Source organism: Hyperolius riggenbachi, chromosome 7 (assembly GCF_040937935.1).
Source record: "Hyperolius riggenbachi isolate aHypRig1 chromosome 7, aHypRig1.pri, whole genome shotgun sequence".
Lineage (NCBI taxonomy): Eukaryota > Metazoa > Chordata > Amphibia > Anura > Hyperoliidae > Hyperolius > Hyperolius riggenbachi.
In genome coordinates this window covers 281,962,040-281,985,488 of record NC_090652.1, presented here as the reverse complement: position 1 = coordinate 281,985,488, position 23,449 = coordinate 281,962,040, and the positions used below count along the sequence as shown (strand labels likewise).

Here is a 23,449-nt window from a genome sequence, read left to right as displayed (position 1 = left end):
GTTGTTTGATCCACAATCAGCCTGCACATCATCATCATCTTTACTACTGGCTGATATGGGAAAAAACAGCACCAACTGCCATTATCTATAACCACACCTACTAACATTGCGATAAGCTGTTTTTTTTTTTTTTTTTTTTTATAGATTCAGTATACTGTACATATACACAGAGGGAGATACTGATTGCTTGGCAGTCGGAAACAGCAGTTATTTCCCACAATGCAACGAGGTTCAAGAAAGGAAATTGTCAGGGCCATGGTCATGACATCACCCAGTGGGTGGGGTTTCACCACGAAATCAGCCATACAGACCCCCCTGATGATCTATTCGAGAAAAGGTAGCAATTTCTCATGGGAAGGGGGTATCAGCTACTGATTGGGAGGTTCAGTCCTTGGTTGAAGTTCCTCTTGAAGTGCTTACTACAGTAAATGTTGCCAAGAATCCTCGTTGTTACACCACAGAAATCATGAAAGGACCCTGTGCTGCAAACCCTGTAGGTATGTACGTGGACTAATTGATACTTAAGCCCTTCTCCACCCCCCTCCTCCCCTACGTGGTGATTTACTGACACACACAGATCCAACTTACACATTTCAACAAATGCCGGTAATCTCCTTCTATCAATACAAAGTGCGTTTTAATGAAAAAAATATTTTTCTGCACTCCGCTCCTCCTGCAATGCTCTGGAGCTTAATAATTCGTTCATGCAGCCGAGCAAGAATGTTTTACAAGACGTTTATCCTCCAGAGAAATTTCAACACAAACACAATATACAAGCTGTGTGGGAACGCTGCGAAGGCAGCCCGAGCACGGCTCAATGGATCCATCAGACGACGTCAGAGCTTTAAACACGACTTTGCCAAAACTGTCCTGTCTTCATATTCCTCCTTAACTATGGTCAATTCAATCAAAGAAACGGGTCAGGCTGACTGCTGTGATGTTATGGCAAGGTGATGTCTCAATCAGCACTCTGCGTTACAGATTACCCAGCAAGCTCATGGTGAACCTGAACTCCCAGGAGTGTGTAAGGGGCTACAAAGGACCAAAAAGCCCTCTTACTAAAATGTTATGCAAAATCAAAGTTTGCCTTCTTAAAACAGAGGTTCCAGCAGTCCTGGAGGTGTGGCTAGCTTACAGAGGCAACAAAGGATGATTTGCATATTCAGCAGTGATGCATTGTGGGAGACATCATATGCTCACTCCATCCTGACTAATCGCAAATGTTTTAAGAAGAAAAACTTTTGTTTTCCATAGCATTTCAGTAAGGAGACTTTTTGATCTCTTTCAGCTGCTAAAGGTGGTCACGATACAATTTGCTGAACGATCGATTATGAACGATTCTTCGTATGAACAATTGTAAATGATCGTTTGGGACCACTAATGGACAAAAATCTCCTAATCAAGCAGATTAATGAAATCGATCCAAATTTCGCTTCGATCCCATCAATCTGATTGGATTGGTTAGGAGATTTTTGTCCATTAGTGGTGCCAAACAATCATTTACGATCGTTCATCGTTCACCTTTAGGGCCCTTTTACACTTATTATTATTATTATTATTTATTGTATTTATAAAGCGCCAACTTATTACGCAGCGCTTAAAGGGAAGATCCGCACTGCACATAAAAAAAAACTGTACTCACATGGGGCTTCTTCCAGCTCCTGGCAGTCGATCGATGCCCTCGTAGCAGCTCCTCTCCCTCCTGGCGTCCAGCGGTGAAGAAGCCGACCTCGCCAGTTCGGCGTCATGTGCGTTCCACGGCGCGGGTCACGCGGTGTACGTGACGTCATCGGGTCTCTACTGCGCAGGTGCAGTAGTTCTGCGCCTGCGCAGTAGAGACCCGATGACGTCCCTACACCACGTGACCCCCCGCCGTGGAGTGCACAGGAGCCGAACTGGAAGCCGACCTGGCGAGGTCGGCTTCTTCAACGCTGGACGCCGGGAAAGAGAGGAGCTGCTACGAGGGCATCGATCGACTGCCAGGAGCTGGAAGAAGCCCCAGGTGAGTGCAGTTTTTTTTTTTAATGTGCAGCGTGAACCTTCCCTTTAAAGGTGTTATCAGCGAAAATATCAAAAATGAGCTTTACTCACCTGGGGCTTTTTCCAGCCCCTTGAAGCCGACTGTCCCACGCCGCCCGCTCCCCGCCGCCGTCCCGGTCTCCACGCTCGGTGCGGAGGCCGACCCCGAGGTCGTCCTCAGCGCACCTGCATGAACCGCCGCTGTCACTCAAGCCCATGTTGTACACGGCTTACTGCGCAGACTTTGTATGTCCTTCTAATGTTATTTGCATGCGGTAACAGGTGTAAACCAGACATGGTGTGACCCTGCCACTCGCAATTTTATCAGCAGATGCGAGAACAGAGTACACATTTTAACCTAAACCGTTGTCTTGGGTGTCCTATAGACCCTACTGATGCCTAACCCTAAGACCTCCCTCTAGCGATGCCTAACCCTAAGACTTCTCTCTACTGATGCCTAACCCTAAGACCTCCCTCTACCGATGCCTAACCTTAAGACCTCCCTCTACCGATGCCTAACCCTAAGAACTCCCTCTACCGATGCCTAAACCTAAGACCTCCCTCTACCGATGCCTAACCCTAAGACCTCCCTCTAGCGATGCCTAGCCCTAAGACTTCTCTCTACTGATCTCTAACCCTAAGACCTCCCTCTACCGATGCCTAACCCTAAGACCTCCCTCTACCGATGCCTAACCCTAAGAACTCCCTCTACCCATGCCTAAACCTAAGACCTCCCTCTACTGATGCCTAACCCTAAGACCTCCCTCTACCGATGCCTAACCCTAAGACCTCTCTCTACCATTGCCCAACCCTAAGAGCTCTCTCTTTTTACTGATGTCTACCTCTAAGACTTCCCTCTACCAATGCCTAACCCTTAACCCCCCCCCCCTCCCCAGGTGGTGCCTGACACTAAACCTGCTCCCCCACCTAACATCCTGAGGCGCAGTCACAAAGCCGAGATTTATAAAAGCAAATTTTGGCAACCGGAGGCGCTGTTGCAAAGTCGCATTTGCGGCAAAGAAGGTAAATTTTGGCGCCCGGAGGCACCAGATAAGATCATTCCGCAGCCACTATGAAATGCTGCAATTTGCATATCAGCATGCCTCGGCACCCATGGTTTTATTGGGCACCTTCCTGCGCAAAAATTTCCCTTCTTTCCCGCAAATCTCAGCTTTGCTGTGGAGTTGGTACAAAAATGATCCAACTCCAACTTCGACTCCTCCGTTCATAAAACCACAGACTTCGACTCCAGGTATCAAAATTCCACAACTCCACAGCCCTGGCAGGGCTATGGAGTGGGTAAAAAAAAATCATCCAACTTCAACTCCTCAGTTTATGAAACCACCGACTCCAGGTATCCAAAATTGCTCCGATTCGTCAACTCCACAGTCCTGCCTTTGGCAGTGCCCTTTTTACCTGTTTGGCTGTGTTAGACGTGCTATATAAATTATAAAATCACAATAGGAATGTAAACAGATCTAACATAGTGCAAACTTACTGTGTACATACAAAATGAAAAACATGCTGTTGACAAAGCTACTAGTAGGCTACTATTTAGCAGAAACTATGCCAAAAGCGACCAATTCCCTAAAAGCTTCCTTAATAAAACTTTTTTTTTCCACCTAGCCATTATAAGATCATTTTTACAATATCCTGTTTCTTCTACCTACATAATTCTCTTCTTGGCGAGCGCAGCACAGAAACATGTTCTTCTGCTGCTGCGTCTTGCATTCATACTCCAGCTATTTTGCAATTTAATGTTATTAAAATTACCTTACCAGCTTTATCCTCAGCCAGCTATTTCTTGAGACATACTCAATTATGCTTCCTTGCAGCCATAGCAACGGTCGACCATCTGTTGATGCATTCAAGGGAGTAGGTGTTGGGCCTGCTGAGGACCCCGGAAAATCAGTATAAGGCCAGGTGAGGTGTTTAAAAAATGAAGGATCTTTTGGGCTTTTGAACGCTGGAAGCAAGAACATCAAAGTATGGGTGGCACGGTAATGTAGTAATAATAATAATGGCAGTATTTGTATAGCGCCTTCTCCTTCTCGCTTGCGAGGCAGCCACTAGAGCGCACTCAGTAGGCAGTAGCAGTGTTAAGGAGACTTGCCCAAGAAACTCCTTACTGATATAGGTGCTAGCTTACTGAACAGGCAGGGCCGAGATTTGGATCCAGGTCTCCTGGGTGATAATGACATACCAGTGTGTCTTTGTCAATAAAGGATCAGTGACTTGACAAAGACACACTAGAGTGCCGAAAAGCAGCGTCATTATCACCCAGCACACGGAGCTTGTCTGGACTCCAAACCTACCACGTACCCTTGTTGATGTCCCCCACTGGCCACGGTTGATGTTGGGAGTGGAACATTGAGCATGTGAGATATGCTTGCAAAATTATGCGATTTTGTAGGTGCATTTATTTTGCAATTTGCAAGCTGAATTAAAGGTATTGCACCATAGAGGCACTCTCTTCTCTCTCCTCTCCTCCTAATACAGACACTAGTCAAATCCCACCGCTGTGAGAGCTGCACTGGATGCTACCTTTCCTCCTTTCATTGTCTGACACTGGCATTGGAGAACTGGTTCATTTTGGACACAATATCCTTTAGTCCTGGTTGTAACACGCAGCGCATAGATTTGTCTATTGTGATCTATTTGGCTGCAGTAGTGTCAGGAACAAGCATGCAGCCAATCTTGTCAGATCTGACAATAATGCTTGTTCAGGGTCTATGGCTAAAAGAACACTGAGCATGTAAGATAAGCTTGCAAATTTATGCGATATTGTGCGTGCATTTCTTTTGCAATTTGCAAATGGAATTAAAGTTATTGCATCATAGAGGTGCTCTCTTCTCTCTTCTTTTTCTGATACAGCCATATAGATCAGCAGGACTGCCAGACAACTGGTATTGTTAAAAGGGAAATAAATATGGCAGCCTCCATATTCTTCTTACTACAGTTGTCCTTTAAGATCAGGCACCACTTGGGGGATGGGAAGTTAGGCAAAACCAGGGGGGTCTTAGGGTTAGGCATCACGGGGGGGGGGGGCAGTTTAAGGTTAGCACCACAGGGCAGGGTAGGCATTAGTAGAGGGCAGGTTCTAAGTGAGAGTAGGGTTAGGTTGGGTCATAGTAACCCGGGGGGTTGAGATTAAGCACTAAGGGGGTTAAGGTTAGGCACCACCACAGGGGTCTTAGGCATCATGGGGGGGGCTGTTTAGGGTAAGCACCACTGGGGGGTAGGCATTGGTAGAGGGAGGGTTCTATGCGAGAGTAAGGTTAGGTTATAGTAAAGTATCAGTAAACGGAATTAAGTAGTAGAATAGCAGCTATCTTCAGCACCCTCTTTTTTTGGATGCCTTTTTTACATGTACACGACTGGGGGACCCGGAGCTGGTTAGAATAATAAAAAAAATAAAATAAAATAAATTGTCTGAAAAAAAATACACACAAATGGTATTACCTCCAATAAGCAAACACAGCAGAAATAGACAGATTTGTTTTTATAAAATGCACAGCAGTGCATCTACTGCTGCACAGAAAAATCACTTTACAACGTATATAGCGTTGCTGTTTATATGGCATTTCCAGCCACTCCAGATGAGTTGGGCGAGGAGCCCAGGTTTAATTCCCAGCTACGAAAATCTCGTCGTGTAACTTTAGCATATGCTCTGGGATCCTTACATTACTATTATGTTATTATGCTACAGAGACCAGAAACATTCTGTAGGATCTATGTGAAGTAGAATGGAGGAATTTTCCCAAGGAAGACTTTGTTACATCCTCTCTCACGAGAAACATTACAGAAGGCAAAAAATCTGGAGCTCCTTCAAGAACCTGAAAAAAGACCTCTTCCTGTGAACTAATTTGGTTCATGTGATTATGTGTATGAAGGTGTACAGAACATAAAACCTTTACTATGGTATGTACCATGTTTCCCCCAAAATAAGACAGTGTCTTTTATTACTTTTTGCACCAAAAGATGTGCTAGGACTGATTTTCAGGGGATGTCTTATATTATTATGAACACACAAGTTCCTGTGCTGAGTGTGCTCCTGCCTTCCCTACTGTGCTGCCTCTTCTCCTGTCCTCCTCTATCTCCTGTTCTCCTGTATCCTGAGTCCCCGATGTCCTCTGCTGTCCCCCATGTGTCCCCTTGCATCCTCCTTTTACCCCAGCTCCATGCCGCTGTGTCCCCAAGCTTGAGCCTATGGTGAAGAAGTTTCTACTGGAGCAGATGGTCTAGAAGGCGGGACCATGGCTCCCTTATTGGGCCAATCGCTGCATTCGCTGAGTAGCAGCGAGTGCAGTGATTGGCCCAATGATGGAGCCATGATGCTCGCCCACAAGACCATGTCCTCTAGTAATAACACAAGTTGCCATACTTTTTTTTCCCTTTACTGCCGCTAGGCTTTTATTACAAGCATACTCAAAATTCTTGCTAGGGCTTACTTTCGGGGGATGTCTTACATTTTCTCTTGTTTCTGAGAACAGCTCACCAATTTTGGGGAATAAGATCACTGAAAGAAAGTCTGTGGTGTTCTGAAATATAATTTCCCTTTGAATTGAAATATTTAGTGCAGAGGTCGGGAACATGACAATTGTGGCAGCATACATCGCATTGCAATGCCGACCCTCCACTACAAGATAACCAGATCAGGGAAGCAGTGGTGGGACACAGTTCTGATAAGCGGTCCTAAAATCTACTTATTACCAAGGAACTTCTTTGCAATTTCAAGGATGCTTAAAGTGAGAGGGATATGGAGGCTTCCATATATATTTCCATTGAAACAATACCAGTTGTCTGACAGTCCTGCTGATCTCTTTAGCTGCAGTAGTGTCTGGATCACACACCTGAAACAAGCATGCGACTAATCCAGTCAGACTTCATTCAGAAACACCTGATCAGCAAGCTTGTTCAGGATCTATGGCTAAGAGTATTAAGAACATAGGATCAACAGGACAGCCAGGCATTCTGCATTGTTTTAAAGCAGGGGTCCCCAAACGTTTTGGGTCGAGGGCCGGGTCAACATACTTCAGACTGCTGGGGGGCCGGAGTATACATAAAATGATGTAGAAGTCTTTGTGGGCCAGGCAGTGAAGCATATCCAGGTGACACCTGCAGTCCAATTGGACAGCAGTGTCACCTGATGTGGAATTTTATTGAGAACCAGCGAATTACTGGTTTCTGGCTTCCATGTGGATGGGTGGTGTCAGCACTGCTATTCTATATCCGGACCACCAATATTTGAAGATGTAGCTGACTGCATCTATAAGTAATACATTTTGTCTGTGTGGGGCTGGCCGGTAAAAAAGCCTCAGGGGGCCACATTCGGCCTGCGGGCCTTAGTTTGAGGACCACTGTTTTAAAGGAAATAAATACGTCAGCCTCCATATCCCTCAAGTTGATCGGCAGGATCCAACACAGCAGAACAGGGATCTGCTATATGTCCTCCATAAGGAATGCACGTTTCCAAATAACAAATAAATAAAACAACGTCTGTATGTGTTCCCCATAATATAGGTAATGCGATGAAAATGATGTTTGGCATCACAAATGAATTTTCTCTTTTTGGGTGTGGTCAGTGGAACTAATTCATAAGAGGACAAAGTATGCCTGGAACTAAAGATGCCACAGAATTGAGTGATTTCCAAAAAGAGCGGATTGTTGGACACCGTGAACGAAGTTCAAGCCAAAGGGAAATAAATTGTGCCCTATGGATTCCATTGTCCACAATCAATCAGATGATTCTCCAGTTCAAACCGGAACACAAGGAAACTGTTCATCAATGTCCAGGTCGATCAAGCCCACCACCACAACAGCTTAGGATCCGCAAAGAGTGCCTTGTTACATATCTTCAGATGTGCCAGAAAACCTGCAAGGGAGTTGAAGCTGATATCTGCATCAACTCAACGGTCAAGGGAGAGCTGCAAGACAGCCAACATTTTCTAATGGAAACAGTGGGCCACAAAGATGGAAAAGCATGATGTGAACTTTAGACAGTGTATAATTTACTCAGATGTGCCCACATTCGCTTAGTTTTCTCGTAGTGGACACACATGAATGTATCCACAACCATGTCAAGAATTCCACCTGAAATGATTACAACCCATGGTCAGTCATAGTGGATATTCCCTGTTTGTTGGAGTAGAGAGTGATCAACAGCACATCTTGGAGTACAGCCTGCTGACAATATCTTCTGGGTTGCTTCTAAAAACATCCACTTTGGCCTTCAATGGGAGCCTGCTTCTGCTAGCACTCTGACCTCTATATCAAGCGAGTGTCACCAGCAGTGGAGCTGAGCGTCATGGCAGCAGAGGACCCAATATGACCGAGAGCAGGAACGTATACGGCAACAAGCCTAGTGAGAACGGACACTACGTTCTCATTGTCCAGCATTTATTCCGTTGGCCATCTGCTTCAATTGCAATTTGGGGGAAAAAACTGAGCAGGTTACAAATAACATAGGACCCTTGAACACATGCAGGCCTGGATTTACATCACAGGAGCCGTCTATGAACCTACAAATCCCTGCCAAACTGCATTGCAAATGTGCTGGCTGGCCCGGCTGTCACTTCTCCCTTACTTCCCTTGCCTGCCATAGGTAGCTACAGGTGCCCCTTTGCATTAGGTAGCCAGAGGAACATCAGTATTAAGTAGCTAGAGGTGCCCCTGACTGAAGGGAGAGCTCATCAGTGGAATACCAAGAATGGGGTGAGTAACCTTTCATTTACACCCAACTTGGCACTCTACATATGGAAGGTAGCAGAGAGGAACTTGGGAAAGGGAGTGAGCAACCTTTCCATCATCAGGCGCCTGTAGGCACGCGCCCACCATGCCTTATGGTAAATCCAGCCCTGCGTCCGTTTCTCCGATGCGGAAACGGTCTGGAGTTTTTTAATGTCAGGCAGGACAAGAGAGGACAGTGAAAGAGTAATATGAAAATCAAAATTTCAGGACTGCAAACAATATATAACAAGAAGAAGAAGAAAATGAATTTCAACCTGGCGGCATGAAAAAAATACTAATACACTTCAAATGTTAAATGTTTTCAAAGACCATTGGGCAGCACGCCCGCCATAATCATATATGTAGCAGGTACCACAACCCAGGCTGTAGTGACCGTCAGGATTCAGCTGAACCTTTGCTATAAATACAAATGAAAATGTGGGCCACACATGGACGGAGTCCTCATACGACACCAGTATCTGTGAGAAGAACACCACTCAGCACATGTTCAGCTGTGGTTTTTGTGACAGGAAGCAGGAAAAGTGTGCGCCAGTCCTGCACATGTGCAAACTTACTCCTGTTTATCTATTATGTGTGAAACACATGGGTCACTTAGGCGATAGTGGAACCCAAATGTTATCAAGCCGTTCCAGGCACCACCATCAGTGTTTCATTGGAAAAGACAGTCGGCCATTTCCTGTTTCATCAGAGGCAGAAAGTTGAAGAAAATGGCAGCTGACTGAGGATGACAATTTTTTGTGTTATTAAAAGACCACTATCGCGAAAAAATGTAACATTTAAAATACATGTAAACACATACAAATAAGAAGTAAGTTTCTTCCAGATATCATAGACATATCTTAAAGTCAATGGGTATCGTTTCTAAAAACAAAAAGTCGGATACTCACCTAAGGAGAGGGAAGGCTCGGTCCTAATGAGCCTTCCCTCTCCTCTCCCGGTGCCCTCGATGCTGCGCTGGCTCCCCCGTTCGCATCCGCCGCCGCAGGGACTTCGGAAGGCTTCGGGAGCACTCGGGCTTCCGAAGACGGGCCGCTCCATACTACGTATGCGCGAGCGCGTCAGAGGGCGCTCGCGCATGTGTAGTATGGAGCGGCCGCGTCATCGGGAGCCCGAGTGCTCCCGAAGGCTTCCGAAAGCTCCCGAAGGCATGCGGAAGTGGCAGTATTTGACCGAACTGGTCGAATACTGCCACGGGGGATCCTGCGCGGGACCGGGCACCGGGAGAGGAGAGGGAAGGCTCATTAGGACCGAGCCTTCCCTCTCCTTAGGTGAGTATCCGACTTTTTGTTTTTAGAATCGGTAAACATTCACTTTACAGACAATGTAACCCCGCTGCTGAAATAAGAACCCAGATACTTACTGAAGGAGAGGGAGGCTCTGGGTCCTAATGAGCCTTCCCTCTTCTCTCCCGATGCCCGCGGTACTGTGCTGTCCCCGGGAGCAGTATTTGACTAAATTGGTCAAATACTGCTCCTTCCGCCGGCGAAGGGGACTTCGGAAATCTTTGGGAGCCGAGTCCTCTCGAAGACGGGCTGCTCTACACTGTGCACGCGCGAGCACCCTCTATCGCGTCATCGCGCATGTGCATTATGGAGCCGCCTGTCTTCGGGAGGACTCGGCTCCCGAAGACTTCCGAAGTCCCCCGCGGTGGGGGCTTTGAATGGGGGAGCCAGCGCTGCACCGAGGGCACCGGCAGAGGAGAGGGAAGGCTCATTAGGACCCAGAGCCTTCGCTCTCCTTAGGTAAGTATCGGGCTATAGCCAAGCCCGATCGTATTCACTCTACTGCGCAGGTGCAAAGGACTCGCGCCTGCACAGGAGAGCGAATACGATTGGGTTTGGCTATTTCCACCCTACCCGAACAAAGAGCCGCTAGCGCTCCTTTCTCTTTAAAATTGGCTCTACGATGTTCCATTCCTCAGATATCCTCACTTCCTGTTTTGCTGAGAGAAGAGGAGTTTGCAGCAATGCACAGCAGAGAGGAGTGAGGTCTGTCCCTCTGCTCTTTTTTGCCACTGGACCGTTTTTTTAGGCATTGGCAAAACCAGACAGATGGCTAGAGTCAAAATACGTAACAATCATAACCACTTAAGGACCACAGGCTTACACCCCCCTAGTGACCAGGCTATTTTTTACAATTCAGTGTTCTGCAGCTTTAAAAGCTCCCTGCAGAGCCATACAACGGAGCGCACGATTGAATCCACCGCCCCCCACGCTTTTCTTGCCACCAACAGAGCTGTCTGTTGGTGGCATCTGATCGCTGCTGCCAGGTTCATTTATTTTTTTTATTAAAATGTATGTTTTTTTTATTATTTAAAATTTTCCCACCTCCCTCCCCCTGCGGTCCAATCAGTGATCCCCTCTCATAGGCATCAGCCTATGAGAGGGGATCACATTGTGGGCCACTCAAAGTGACAGCTTTGTCACAAAGCTGTCTCCTTACAGTGCTGTGCAACGATCACAGTTTACACTAAAAAAAAAACGTTTTTCTTTTCTTTTGACAGCCTCCGTAACTAAGGCAGGGATGTGCGCGTGATCCCCTGCAATCTCTTCCCCCGGAACTTGACGCCAATTGGCGTGACAAGATCCTGGGGGAGCCACTTTGCAGCCGCCAATCGGTGTTAGGCGGTCGTAAGGTGGTTAAATTATGTGGTATAACAGAGGCGCCAAGTAGAGTAAAATTAGTTAAAATTGTTAAAAAGGGTGAAGTGGGTGGACTCACCTCCCTTCTGAAAAAATGGCCAGACAACAGGCAGGTTACTTCAATAGTAGTACTTGAAGTAACCTGCCTGTTGTCTGGCCATTTTTTCAGAAGGGAGGTGAATCCATCCACTTCCCCCTTTTTAACAATTTTAACTAATTTTACTCTACTTGGCACCTCTGATGTTATACCACATAATTGTTTAGTCCACCCTTGGTGGAGGGGTGTATCCCCATTTTCTTCTATCTACAGAGAGCGACTTCTTAACCCTGAGCGGGGTCAGGTTACAATTCTCCCCGCCTGCTTATCCAGTGGAGTCGACCCGTCCTTGTGAGTATTACCATTGTGTGTGTTTGCATCAGACATCACCTCATTAACATACTACACCATATCGGGCTCTCGGTTCTCCCCCTGTCTTTCAAGTAAGGTGGTTAACGTTAGAACCACCCCTCTTCATACCATCATAACAAGAAATTAATTGAAAATAACAAAATGAGGGTTTAAAGGCTAGGTATCAATAATCAGTAAAAAAAAAAAAATCACTTTTTATTATAACAATATTCATAAATAGTCAAATGTGATGTAGCACAGTAAAAATATATTCTTAGGTCACATAAATTTCAAATGACATAGCCTAAATATTAGACCCAACGTAAGTGGAATACAGTTCTGTTTACTGAACAGGGCTGGTTTAAGCAGCAATGGGGCCCCAGGGCAAAATAAACCTGCCTCCCCCCCCCCCCCCCCCCCCCCAACATATACCACGGAACAAAAATCAGCATTAGGGGACCTTTTTTGCAGCTGGTATAGTCAGGGTGTGAAGTCCCAATCGGTCGGAGCTCCACATTCTGGCTATCCCAGCCTGCATGGGGGACAAGGGGTTAAAAAGTTTCAGGAGGGGGGACCCCACATAATTTTTTTTAAAAAAAATTCCCACACTCTAAACATAAAAAAAATTGGGAAAATAGGAAAAAATACCAGGGATCTTCATACAGCCATATTGCGGCTGTATAGCGATCCCTGGCCAAAGCGCTGCGGCTGCGTATAGACCCCCTGGAAACCCCGTCAGGAAATTTATTGCGCTTTCATTTGATGCATGTAAAATTACACTACCGTTAGGTTTGCTACTAAAAGTGACATTTACCGCATTTAAAAGTATACTTTTTTCCTTCGAAACTTTAAAATCGATTTTCTCAAAAACTATGAGGTCTTTTTGAAAAATTGTTTTTTCCTCTTATTCCTAATGATCTCCTTAATATATCCTGCAAATTTAGGGTTTCTAGCATTTACGGTGGATTTGCTATTAACCATTAAAGTCGGCAGGTTTTTAAATGTGTATTTTTTTCCTTTAAAACTTTACAATCGATTTTCTCAAAAACTATAAGGCCGATTTGAATTTTTTTTGTCCTCTTGTAGCCACTGGGGGCCTCTACAAGCTCTGGGGCCCTGGGGCAGCTGCCTCCTTTGCCTCTATGGTAGCGCCGGCCCTGTTACTGAAGCACTTAAAGTTTGACTACCAAGGGAGGCCTCAAAAAGATCCAGAGGCTTCCCTCTTATCACCCCCGCTGGCGGCCTGATACTTTCCGGATTTTAGGGTCTAAAAGCATGCAATTTGTTTGCAGGCTTTTAGACCTTAAAACCTGGGGAAAAAAATCCCAGCACAGAGAGATCTGCAGCAGTCCCTGCACTTACTCACCTCCCTGGGATCCAGCGCTGCAGTTTTCCCTCTGTCCTCTTGTAACCCTGGCGCTGTAACCTTGGAGTGAGATTGCCATCTGTCGTCATGACAACAAACAGAAATCTCACCCGAGGGATGCAGAGCGTCTGGATCCCCCAGGAGGCGAGTGAAACCGCCCGCTGCACACAATGCTCGACATCGTCTTGCCGGCAGCTACCTCGCTCGGGGTTACCGCTCCTGGCTTGTTTTTCCACCCCGAGCCTGACTAGTGATACCACCAAGGAGGTTAAAGGTAATTAGTTATTTAAAACCCATGCTTCGGCTCGGGCTAGCTTAAAACAGCCAAGAAACAGTGCAGGAAAGTTCAAAGGGTCATTATTTCTGCTTTGTTTTACAGCTGTAAAGACAGAATGTGGTTTTACCAGTGGCGTAGCTAAGGAGCTAAGGGCCCTGGTGCAAGTTTTACATGGGGCTCCCCAATCACTCTATGCATAACAATTGATACGGTGCACCAAAACCTGCATAGGACAACTACAGTGTCAGAGGTGCAAGAAGGGGATGGGGAACAGTGTGTTAATGATTACTACTATTTAAAGCATCTATAGAAGTGATTATTACCAACACAAGGCCAATAGAGATCTAATATTGTGCTTGTGAGTGGGCCCCTCGGGGGCCCCTCTGACCCAAGGGCCCCGATGCGGTGGCTACCTCTGCAACCCCTATTGCTACGCCACTGGGTTTTACAACTGTAAATGTGACAGAACGATACAATGTTATAAACAAAAAATCTATATAATTGAAAATAAAAATATGAGACTCTTTTCTTTGCTACTAATGTTCTATTCGTTATCCGTACTACACATACAATTCATTATATCATAAGTTGACCTGGCATTCAGCATATTCCTGATAGGACAGGTGTAATTTAACCCTTGGAGTCTACTTGAAGTGAACAACAGAAAATGACAGATACATCATTAGAAAAACGATTCAACGAGGCCACTTAGGCCGGGGCTTGAGAAAGGCCGCGGTGTGCGATCTCAAGTGCCTCCTTGTAAATGGCAAAGAGCCACATCTACTCAGTGCAGCACTTAAGCCCCTACATAATACAAACGCCGCCACCATTGTGCGGCGATACGGGAGGATTAGACGCTGCTTCTCTATTCTGTTCCGGGCGCGGGCTGCTGAGAATGAGGTTAGCATTTTTTTCACATTCCTTCACTGCCCTGTTAGCAGGGAAAAAAAAAAGAAAACACACAAAAATTCTCCCTTTGTCGCTTTTTAACCGTACATGAGTTTTCCATTAGCGGGCGAGGATTAAAGTACGGCGGTAGAGATAGGGGGTTTGCGGTCGTATTGTTCTCAGACTCCTAAAAAATGTAAAAGGTGTATTGTAAAATAGCGGATCAGTAACTCGAACAATTTTACGCGGCCATTAAATATTCACAGGTACTCTCCGACTGGCGGCAGCGATATTATATTCCGGAATGGATCTGGATGGAGGGAGGCGCCCCTGAGTGGCTTTACCCTCGCCGTCGGTACAGGACGCCACGCTGGTCGCAGATCCCCAAACAGATAGGAAAAAACTTTTGTTGCCATATCAACAAAGGCATTTTTCTTGTTAGTGTTTTCACAGCATCACAATGTATTAATCTCTCCCTGCTCACTGTACCTGTTTCTCCACAATAAGGTTCATGGCTGCTTCTTATCTGTAGCAAAGCCCATTTCTGAAGCAAATATATTCCTAAGGGTGGGTACACACTGCGCAATTTTTACTTAAAAGACTTCAGAGGACAAATAAAAAAAGTTTAATACCTGCATCATATTTGAAGGCACGGAGGACGCTGTCCACGCCCCCTGTGCCGTTCCGCCGGGTCCCCGGCGCTCAATAGCCCCCCGGGCCGACTCCCAACCTCACGGCCAGGGTCGGGCCCTCCTGCCTCTACAAACATGGCCACATGGGCTGGCCGCGGCTGCACAGTCCGCATAGCTGCGAGTGCGAGCTACTTTGGCGTGGATCGGAGGGTTGGCCCTAGAGCTGCGCAGCCGCACTCGCAGCTATGTGGACTGCGCAGCTGAGGTCAGCTCATGCGGCCATGTTTGTAGAGGCAGGAGAGCCCGACCCGGGCCGTGAGGTCGGGAGCCGGCCCGGGGGGCTATTGAGTGGCGGGGACCCGGCGGAACGGCGCGGACGGCGTCCTCTATGCCTTCAAATATGATGCAGGTATTTAACTTTTTTTTAATTTGGCCTTGGAAGTCCTTTAAGATTCTACTAGGGCCGGCGCTTCCATAGAGACAAAGGGGGCAATTGCTCTAGGGCCCCAGAGCTTGTATGGCCCCCAAAATGTGTTTCCCCTCCCCTCCAGCTATGGTGACCCCATACATGCCTGCAGGGAATGAGGAAGAGAGGTGCTGTGGGGAGAAGTCCGGAGTGTAGAGTGCAGTGCTGCATCCTTTGTCCCCACCCCTCCAGCTATGGTGACCCCATACATGCCTGCAGGGAATACGGAAGAGAGGTGCCATGGGGAGAAGTCCGGAGTCTAGAGCATGGTGCTGCCTCCTGGGATTAGGTAAGACTCTGCTGTGTGTAGCATAGACAGGGTGGTGCTGCCTCCAGTGTCCTGCCTGGATTAGGTGAGACTCCGCTGTGTGTAGCATAGAGTGCGGTGCTGCCTCCTGTGTCCTAACTGGATTGAGTAACACCCGGCTGTGTGTACACTCTGGATTTGTAAGGGAAAGGAAGAGGGGAATAATGGGGTCCCCAACAATGCTTTTGGGGACATATGATGGACACCTAATGATTTTGTGTGACTGGGAGTGTAGTGGGATGGGTCCTGGGAGTCAGCTCGGAGGCTGTGGGGGTGCATTGCTAGGAGGGCCCCCTAAGTTACTTTTTCCCCGGGGCCCCATTGTAGCTAGAACCGGCCCTGGATTCTACCTCCGTTAGAGAAAAATATTGGATTGGGCAAAAAATTGCACAGCCTATTGATTGTCAGTGACCATTTCCATGGGGTCCCAGCACTGGATCCCCTCTACTGAGGAGGAAGCCTCTTTAGGATCCATAGGCTTCCCCATCCTGAGGGTAAGTACCCTCAAGGGGCACTCTAACAACCCTGTATTGACTGTTTTAAAATTTTAGTCACATGACTAGAAAAAGAAGAGAACATTTTTTTTTAGAATATGTGGGTGTGGGTGTGGCTGCTTCTGATGTCGGGTTTGCCTCTTTCCCAACAGTTCGGATTACAAGGTGGAAGGCACAGTCTGAATCTAAAAAGATAGCCTGTAGCAAGCAATCCACCATGCAGGAACAAGCCAATGTTACAAGTTACGTATTTCACATCAGCCAATCACAGAGCTTCTACACAAACAAAAAATAAGCTCTGCTACAGGACCCCTACATAGATCTAGGAAATGCCTGAAATGTGGCTTTAAAGTGTATCTAAAGGAAAAAAAATGCCCCTAGGAGGTACTTGCCTCTGGAGGGGGAAGCCTCTGAACCCGAAAGAGGCTTCCCTTGCCCTTCTCCACAGGCCCGTTCCAGCGCTGTGACCCCCAGAAAAAAGCTTGTCGACAGCTACCACAGGCGCAGTGTGCTTTCTTTGGAAAAGGCCAGATCAGATCTGGTGGGCGCTTGCGTAGTAGCACGGACCCGTTCGGGCTCAGCTATTTCTACAGGAGCCCGAGTCAAACGGACATTTGCATGTCATTTCTGGTTGTTTAAAATAGAGGATAGGATACCTTCCAATAGGATGACCTCACTGTGGTGAAGGGGTGTCATGGACTACTACCCGCTCTGTAATTGTAGCATCTGTTTCAGATGCAGTTGGGTGCATTTATACTCAGCACACCTTCTTGCTGTCAAGTCATTCAGATGCAGCCTGGTTTTGGATGTGCTGCCATCTCTCCCTACTGTGTACAAAAACAAATAAAACTGATGCCACCGTGTACTGCTACAGCCTCATTAATAACAATGCTTCAATGACAGTCACAGAACGGAAACAACTTTAAAAAACTTTGGTGAATACACTATAAAAGCTGGGGCACCCTATCTGAGTCTCACAAAGGGTTAAGGAGAAATGAAACCAAAATTAGAGGTCAGACGCAGCATAAAATAAATCACCTAACTCCTCTAGCCTTGAGAATTTTTTCCCTCTATTTTATTTTGCATCTCTGCAAAATTATGCATTTTAAAAAGACTGCAGGCAGGGAAATGATTGTCACTCATGCAAATAATCACTTACTTACACTATATGCGTTTGCTTTGGATAAAGCAAATTACCATTTGAAAATAACTCAAAAAAACACTCTGGGCTAAGAGCTGGCTTTATAAATCTCTGTTTGGCCACGGCAATCCCTTAACCTTTTTTTCGTCTCAATTTCCACTCAGCTAGTTTCAGCGGAGCGGCGCAATTCGTTAGCTAAATGAACTTGGGGGCTATCGGCACGCTGCACACAATCATTAGGAAGGGGGAAGTAGAGAAAAGTACATGCAGAGGACAAGTTCATCAGAATATTTTAGTGGCGCACACAGTCCCTTATTCGTCTGCATGTCCTACCTGGAGTGGCGCAGCAATAGGGGGTGCAGAGGGTGAGAATGCACCAGGGCCGATGAGCCAGAAGGGCCCCGAAGGGCTCTCCCTCAATAGCAGTATTAGCTCTTTATTGGTTCTGTGCTGGTAATAATCACTTCTATAGATGCTTTGAATAGTGGTAATTATTCACAAATTATTATTATTATTTATTATTTAGCGCCAACATCTTCCGCAGCGATGTACAGAGTATATTGTCTTGTCACCTAACTGTCCAACAGAGGAGTCACAATTTAATCCTTACAATAGTCATATGCTTGTGTACGTATCTAATCTAGGGCATGTTTTAGAGGAAGCCAATGTAACTTACCTGTATGTTTTTGGGGTATGTGAGGAAACGAGTGCCTGGAGGAAATCCACACAGACAAACTCCGTGCAGATTGTTCCCTGGCTGGGATTTGAACCAGGGATCCAGCGCTGCAAAAAAGAGTGCTAACCACTAGGCCCCCGTGCTGCCCGAACCCCCCCCCCCCCATCCCTTGCTTGCACCTCTACTACTATGGGTGTCCTTGACAGGGGGTGTGCCCTATTAATTGTTACAGTATGTATAGAATGCTTGGGGGGGGGGGGGGGGGGGGTTGGTCAATGTAAGGTAAAAAAAAAAATCGCCTTAAAGAGAACCCGAGGTGGGTTCTGACAATGCTATCAGCATACAGAGGCTGGGCCTGCTTATACTGCCCAGCCTCTTTTGCTATCTCGATCCCCCCTAAGTTCCCCCTGTGCTCTGCTTGCCCCCCATAAATCATCAGCCGAGCTAGCGACACACAGCGTTTCGCCAACCGGCTTTTTACATCTGCAGCTGTCATTCTCGGCGCTCCCCTGCCTCGTCCATAGCTCCCGTCCCCTCCCACGTCCCTTCCCTCCAATCAGCGGGGAGGAAAGGGACGCGGGCGGGAACCGGAGCTATGCAGGAGACAGGGGAGCAGTGAGAGTGACACTACAGAGGTAAACACAGCCCGCTGCGACACGCTGTGTGTCGACAGCTCGACTGATGATTTACGGGGAATAGCAGAGTGCAAGGAAACTTAGGGGGGATCGAGATAGCAACAGAGGCTGGGCAGTATAAGCAGACCCAGCCTCTGTATGCTGATAGCATTGTCAGAACCCACCTCGGGTTCTCTTTAAGGAGGAGGGGATTCAATAACTTTCTTACCATATGTTATCCGAAATAGGAAGCTTTCTGTTAATTGCATGCTGAGATAAGCTTATTACTATTTATTGCATGCTGAGATAAGCTTATTACTGTAGGAAAGGCATCCAGACCAGGTAAAAATCTCACTAATATTATAAGTGCGAAAGTTTGGATGTTTGTTACTCAATCTTGCAACAATGGATGAACGGATTTGAATGAAATTTGGCACACACATAGTAAATTACCTGAAATAACATATAGGATACTTTTTATCCCTATAACCAAAAAGTGGGCGGAGACAAATACAAATTTCACTGGGAAAATGTTAACTGCAGCCATTTTTACACTGTTAATGGTAGGGTTCTCAAAATTTGCACAGTGGGTCACTGGGTGACTGGGATTATTATTTCAAGGGGAATATTTAATTGCTGCCATTCTTGCACTGTTAATGGCACAAGCCTCAAACCTAGTACAGTTGGTCATTGGGTGACTGGGGTTCAAATTCAGAAAAGGGGGTGGAGCCACAAACAGCCTATCAGATTTGTTTTATTTCAATGCAAATTATTGGTGCCAAAGACCGCAATGCTCACTAACTTGGTCATTGAGTAATTGAGTGTTAGGGTTAGAAAAAGTGGGCGCAGCCAACACCAGCCAAATACATACCCGGGGCAAGTAAATAAATAAAGGGAGGTGCCTGACCAGTATTTATCAGTGTGCCACACCTCCTGCCCCTGGAACTACCAGTCTGCATATGAAAGATATACAGCTCCATACAGGTGCATGGGACAGTGGGACAGAACAAATCTTTCTACTGAGGACAATGACAGCAGTAAAACAAGTCCCTTTCCACACTTTCCAAAAGAAAACTGCAGGAGTTGGAATACAAATAAAAAACACATATTCAGAGAAGACACAGGTGACACTGTGGAGGCCCACATTACCGTGTGACATCGGGAAAACGGATGGGAAAGTGAATGACGCGACACTTCGGCCGGATGACCCGCTCCAGATCCTTCGGTCGGTGGTCCGGTATCATCTTTAGAAAAGTGGCGATGGAGCCTAGGAAGGATTCCATGTTGAAGGCGGAGTTAAAGACGACGACGTCAGCCACTAAACTGAAAACACATAATAGGCATTGAGATTGTGCAGGCAACAATTTCCCACCATGGATTCTAAAAAAAATAAAATCAAATGCACATCTCGAAATTAATCCACATCACAGCATTGAAAAACAATCTTAAATAAACTTTCCTTTTCCTTCAGCCAATCTTTGTCGCGTTCTACACACCTAAATAATGTTGTTTTACAAGTGCGCTGGGTGATCTCCCGTTCTGGGCCAGAGCGGCAGTATCTGCTGTCTCTTGTACAAGTGTTTGTTTTCACCAGACACCCTGACCAAGGCCAAGCAGTCATAGAGAAGAGGCAGGCAGTGTGGCTGAAGACGGAGATCGGGATGGAGCCCCCGCCAGGACAGGTGAGATATTTCATGGCACCTGAACTACCGAACATGCGGCGCCACAAGGAGCAGTTGGGGGGGTAAGCAGTACGGGACACCTGGAGCGCCTGGGGCCCTGGGGCAATTGCCCTCTCTGCCATAATGGCAGCACAGGCCTTGCTTGGCCTACTCCCCACTGTGCAGAAGAGCAGGCATACTACGCAGGGAGCTGCTTCCCTCTACCTAGGTGAGTATCTAACTTTCTACAGTATAGCACAGAGTAGTAGAATGAAGACCGCTCTGTGCTTTCGTCTAGATTTTTACTAAGTAGTATATTTCCATCCCCCACTTATTGTATTCGCTCACTTATGTTCCCGAGTCAGGAAAGGTGAAAGTAATCTCACCTGTTTTTACAAGAGTACAGGTTGCCCAGAAAACTCATTGTGAACCAGAACGCCTAGGAGAGTGTAAGGGACTGAAAGCCTCCTTACTAAAATGCTGTGCAAAACAAAAGTTTGCCTTCTTAAAATATTTGCGAGGGATGTGCAATGGAAAATAATGAAATATACAAAATACTGCAGCACCTCTTATCCCTGTTTAACTATTAATTCTCCTATTATCCTATCTTAAATCAAGGGTGCCATCTTTGTTGTGTTTGGCTTGTCCAATAAAGATCTACTTAAAGAGAATCTGTACCGTCCGATTTGTACAATAAAAAAACATACCAATCGAGTCACTGTGATCTCCTGGGTTCCTCTTTGCGGTTTCGGACGCGATCCTGGCTTTTAACCACTTCACCACTGAGGGGTTTTACCCCTTGAGCACCAGAGCAATTTTCACCTTTCAGCGCTCCTTCCATTCATTCGTCTATAACTTTATCATTGCTTATCACAATGAAATGAACTATATCTTGTTTTGTTCACCACCAATTAGGCTTTCTTTAGGTGGAACATTATGCCAAGAATTATTTTATTCTAAGTGTGTTTTAATGGGAAAATAGGAAAAAATGTGGGAAAAATGTATTATTTTTCAGTTTTCGGCCTTTATAGTTTTTAAATAATGCATGCTACTGTAATTAAAACCCATGAAATGTATTTGCCCATTTGTCCCGGTTATAAAACCGTTTAAATTATGTCCCTATCACAATGTTTGGCACCAATATTTTATTTGGAAATAAAGGTGCATTTTTTTCAGTTTTGCGTCCATCCCTAATTACAAGCCCATAGTTTATAAAGTAACAGTGTTATACCCTCATGACATATATATTTAAAAAGTTCAGTCCCTAAGATAACTATTTATGTATTTTTTTTTTATTACAAAAATAAAATAAAATTGGGGAGTGTGGGAGGTAATAAGTTAATTTTGAATGTATAGCTAATGTATTTGTATATGAAAAATGCTCTAGGGTGTAGTTTTACTATTTGGACACAAGATGGCCACAGTGAGTTTTTGTTTATGCTACCTGCAAGCGTACAGGAAGTATTCTTGCAGGAAGTTCAGGGAGGCTGGGCAACTTTTTTTTTCACAATGATCGCGCTGCTTCTTGTAGAAGCAGCTGATCATTGCAGGGGGCTTAGATTAACAAACGGGAAAGGTTTTTCCCGTTCATTGATCTCCGGGCGAGCGGGCGGCAGCGTGCACGAGCGCAGGGGCGCGCGGACGAGCGAGCGGGAGCGGCGTCAGGTACGGATTTATCCGTCCCATGGTGGTAACAGGGTGGAAAAAGGGACAGAGAAATCCGTACGGCTGGGGGTAAAGTGGTTAATCGCCAGTTTTAGGCAGTGTTTACAAACAAAAAACATGGCTGCTAACCAGGAAGTGATGTTTGTGTGTGTATATATATATATATATATATATATCATGTTACAGTATACTACAAGATTTTATTACATAATGAATTATCTGCACTCTAGTCTGGGATTAGCATGAGACAGCCTCACAAACTCAGAAAACTGAGAGCAGAGACCTGTCTGTGAGGGATAAACAAAGCACACACACAGAGCCTGCAGGGGGCGTGGAGGGGGCGTGCATAACTTGTCCCAATCACAGCAGAGGCAGTGCATTCCTCTCTGGGTCAACAAAACTTGACAAAGAAAGGAAGATTAGATGTATTACAGAGACAGTGCAACTAGAAAAGGCTGCAGTAATCCAGACCAAATTAAAACAGGTATAGAAATTTATAGGATAGAAGAAATAAGGCTGAAAATGTTGTTACAAAATCTCTTAAAAAAAACAAAACCTCAATATCAGAGCTACAAAGAGGCAGAGGGTGAGCAGAGCTGCTGATATAAATTTCCCAGCATGCATCTTGTTTCTCAGCATCCTGAAGGTGTAATGATATGATCAGGAGCCCAGCTAGAAGCTATTTTTTTAGGACTAGTCAGGCTTATCCTTAAAGGGATTCTAAAGCTAGAGGGATATAGAGGGTACATGGTGGTCATGAAGAGTTGGACATGGTCAGAAACAATGTTCAGGTAGCCCGTGACATTTAAACAATGCCCAATTGGCACTAAGGGGCCTAAAGTGTGCCAAGAAAACATCCCCCACACCATTACACCACCACCACCAGCCTGCACAGTGGTAACAAGGCATGATGGATCCATGTTCTCATTCTGTTTACGCCAAATTCTGACTCTACCATTTGAATGTCTCGGCAGAAATAGAGACTCATAAGACCAGGTAAAATTTTTCCAGACTTTAACTGTCTAATTTTGGTGAGCTCGTGCAAATTGTAGCCTCTTTTTCCTATTTGTAGTGGAGATGAGTGGTACCTGGTGGGGTCTTCTGCTGTTGTAGTCCATCCGCCTCAAGGTTGTGCGTGTTGTGGCTTCACAAATGCTTTGGTGCATACCTCAGTTGTAACGAGTGGTTATTTCAGTCAAAGTTGCTCTTCTATCAGCTTGAATCAGTCGGCCCATTCCCCTCTGACCTCTAGCATCAACAAGGCATTTTCGCCCACAGCACTGCCGCATACTGGATGTTTTTCCCTTTTCACACCATTCTTTGTAAACCCTAGAAATGGTTGTGCGTCAAAATCCCAGTAATTGAGCAGATTGTGAAATACTCAGACCGGCCCGTCTGGCACCAACAACCATGCCACGCTCAAAATTGCTTAAATCACCTTTCTTTCCCAATTTGACTTTTAG

General features: G+C 45.9%; 1 protein-coding gene across 5 annotated transcripts in view; it reads right to left on the bottom strand.

Annotated features, from left to right (window-relative positions):
- GTDC1 (glycosyltransferase like domain containing 1) overlaps positions 1–23,449 on the bottom strand; it is a 345,909-nt gene that overhangs the window by 228,755 nt on the left and 93,705 nt on the right. For all 5 annotated transcript variants that reach the window (XM_068245867.1, XM_068245869.1, XM_068245868.1 and 2 more), the window contains one exon: positions 19,810–19,983. In XM_068245867.1, the coding sequence (XP_068101968.1) occupies positions 19,810–19,983 (174 nt within the window). The remainder of the gene's footprint in view (positions 1–19,809; positions 19,984–23,449) is intronic.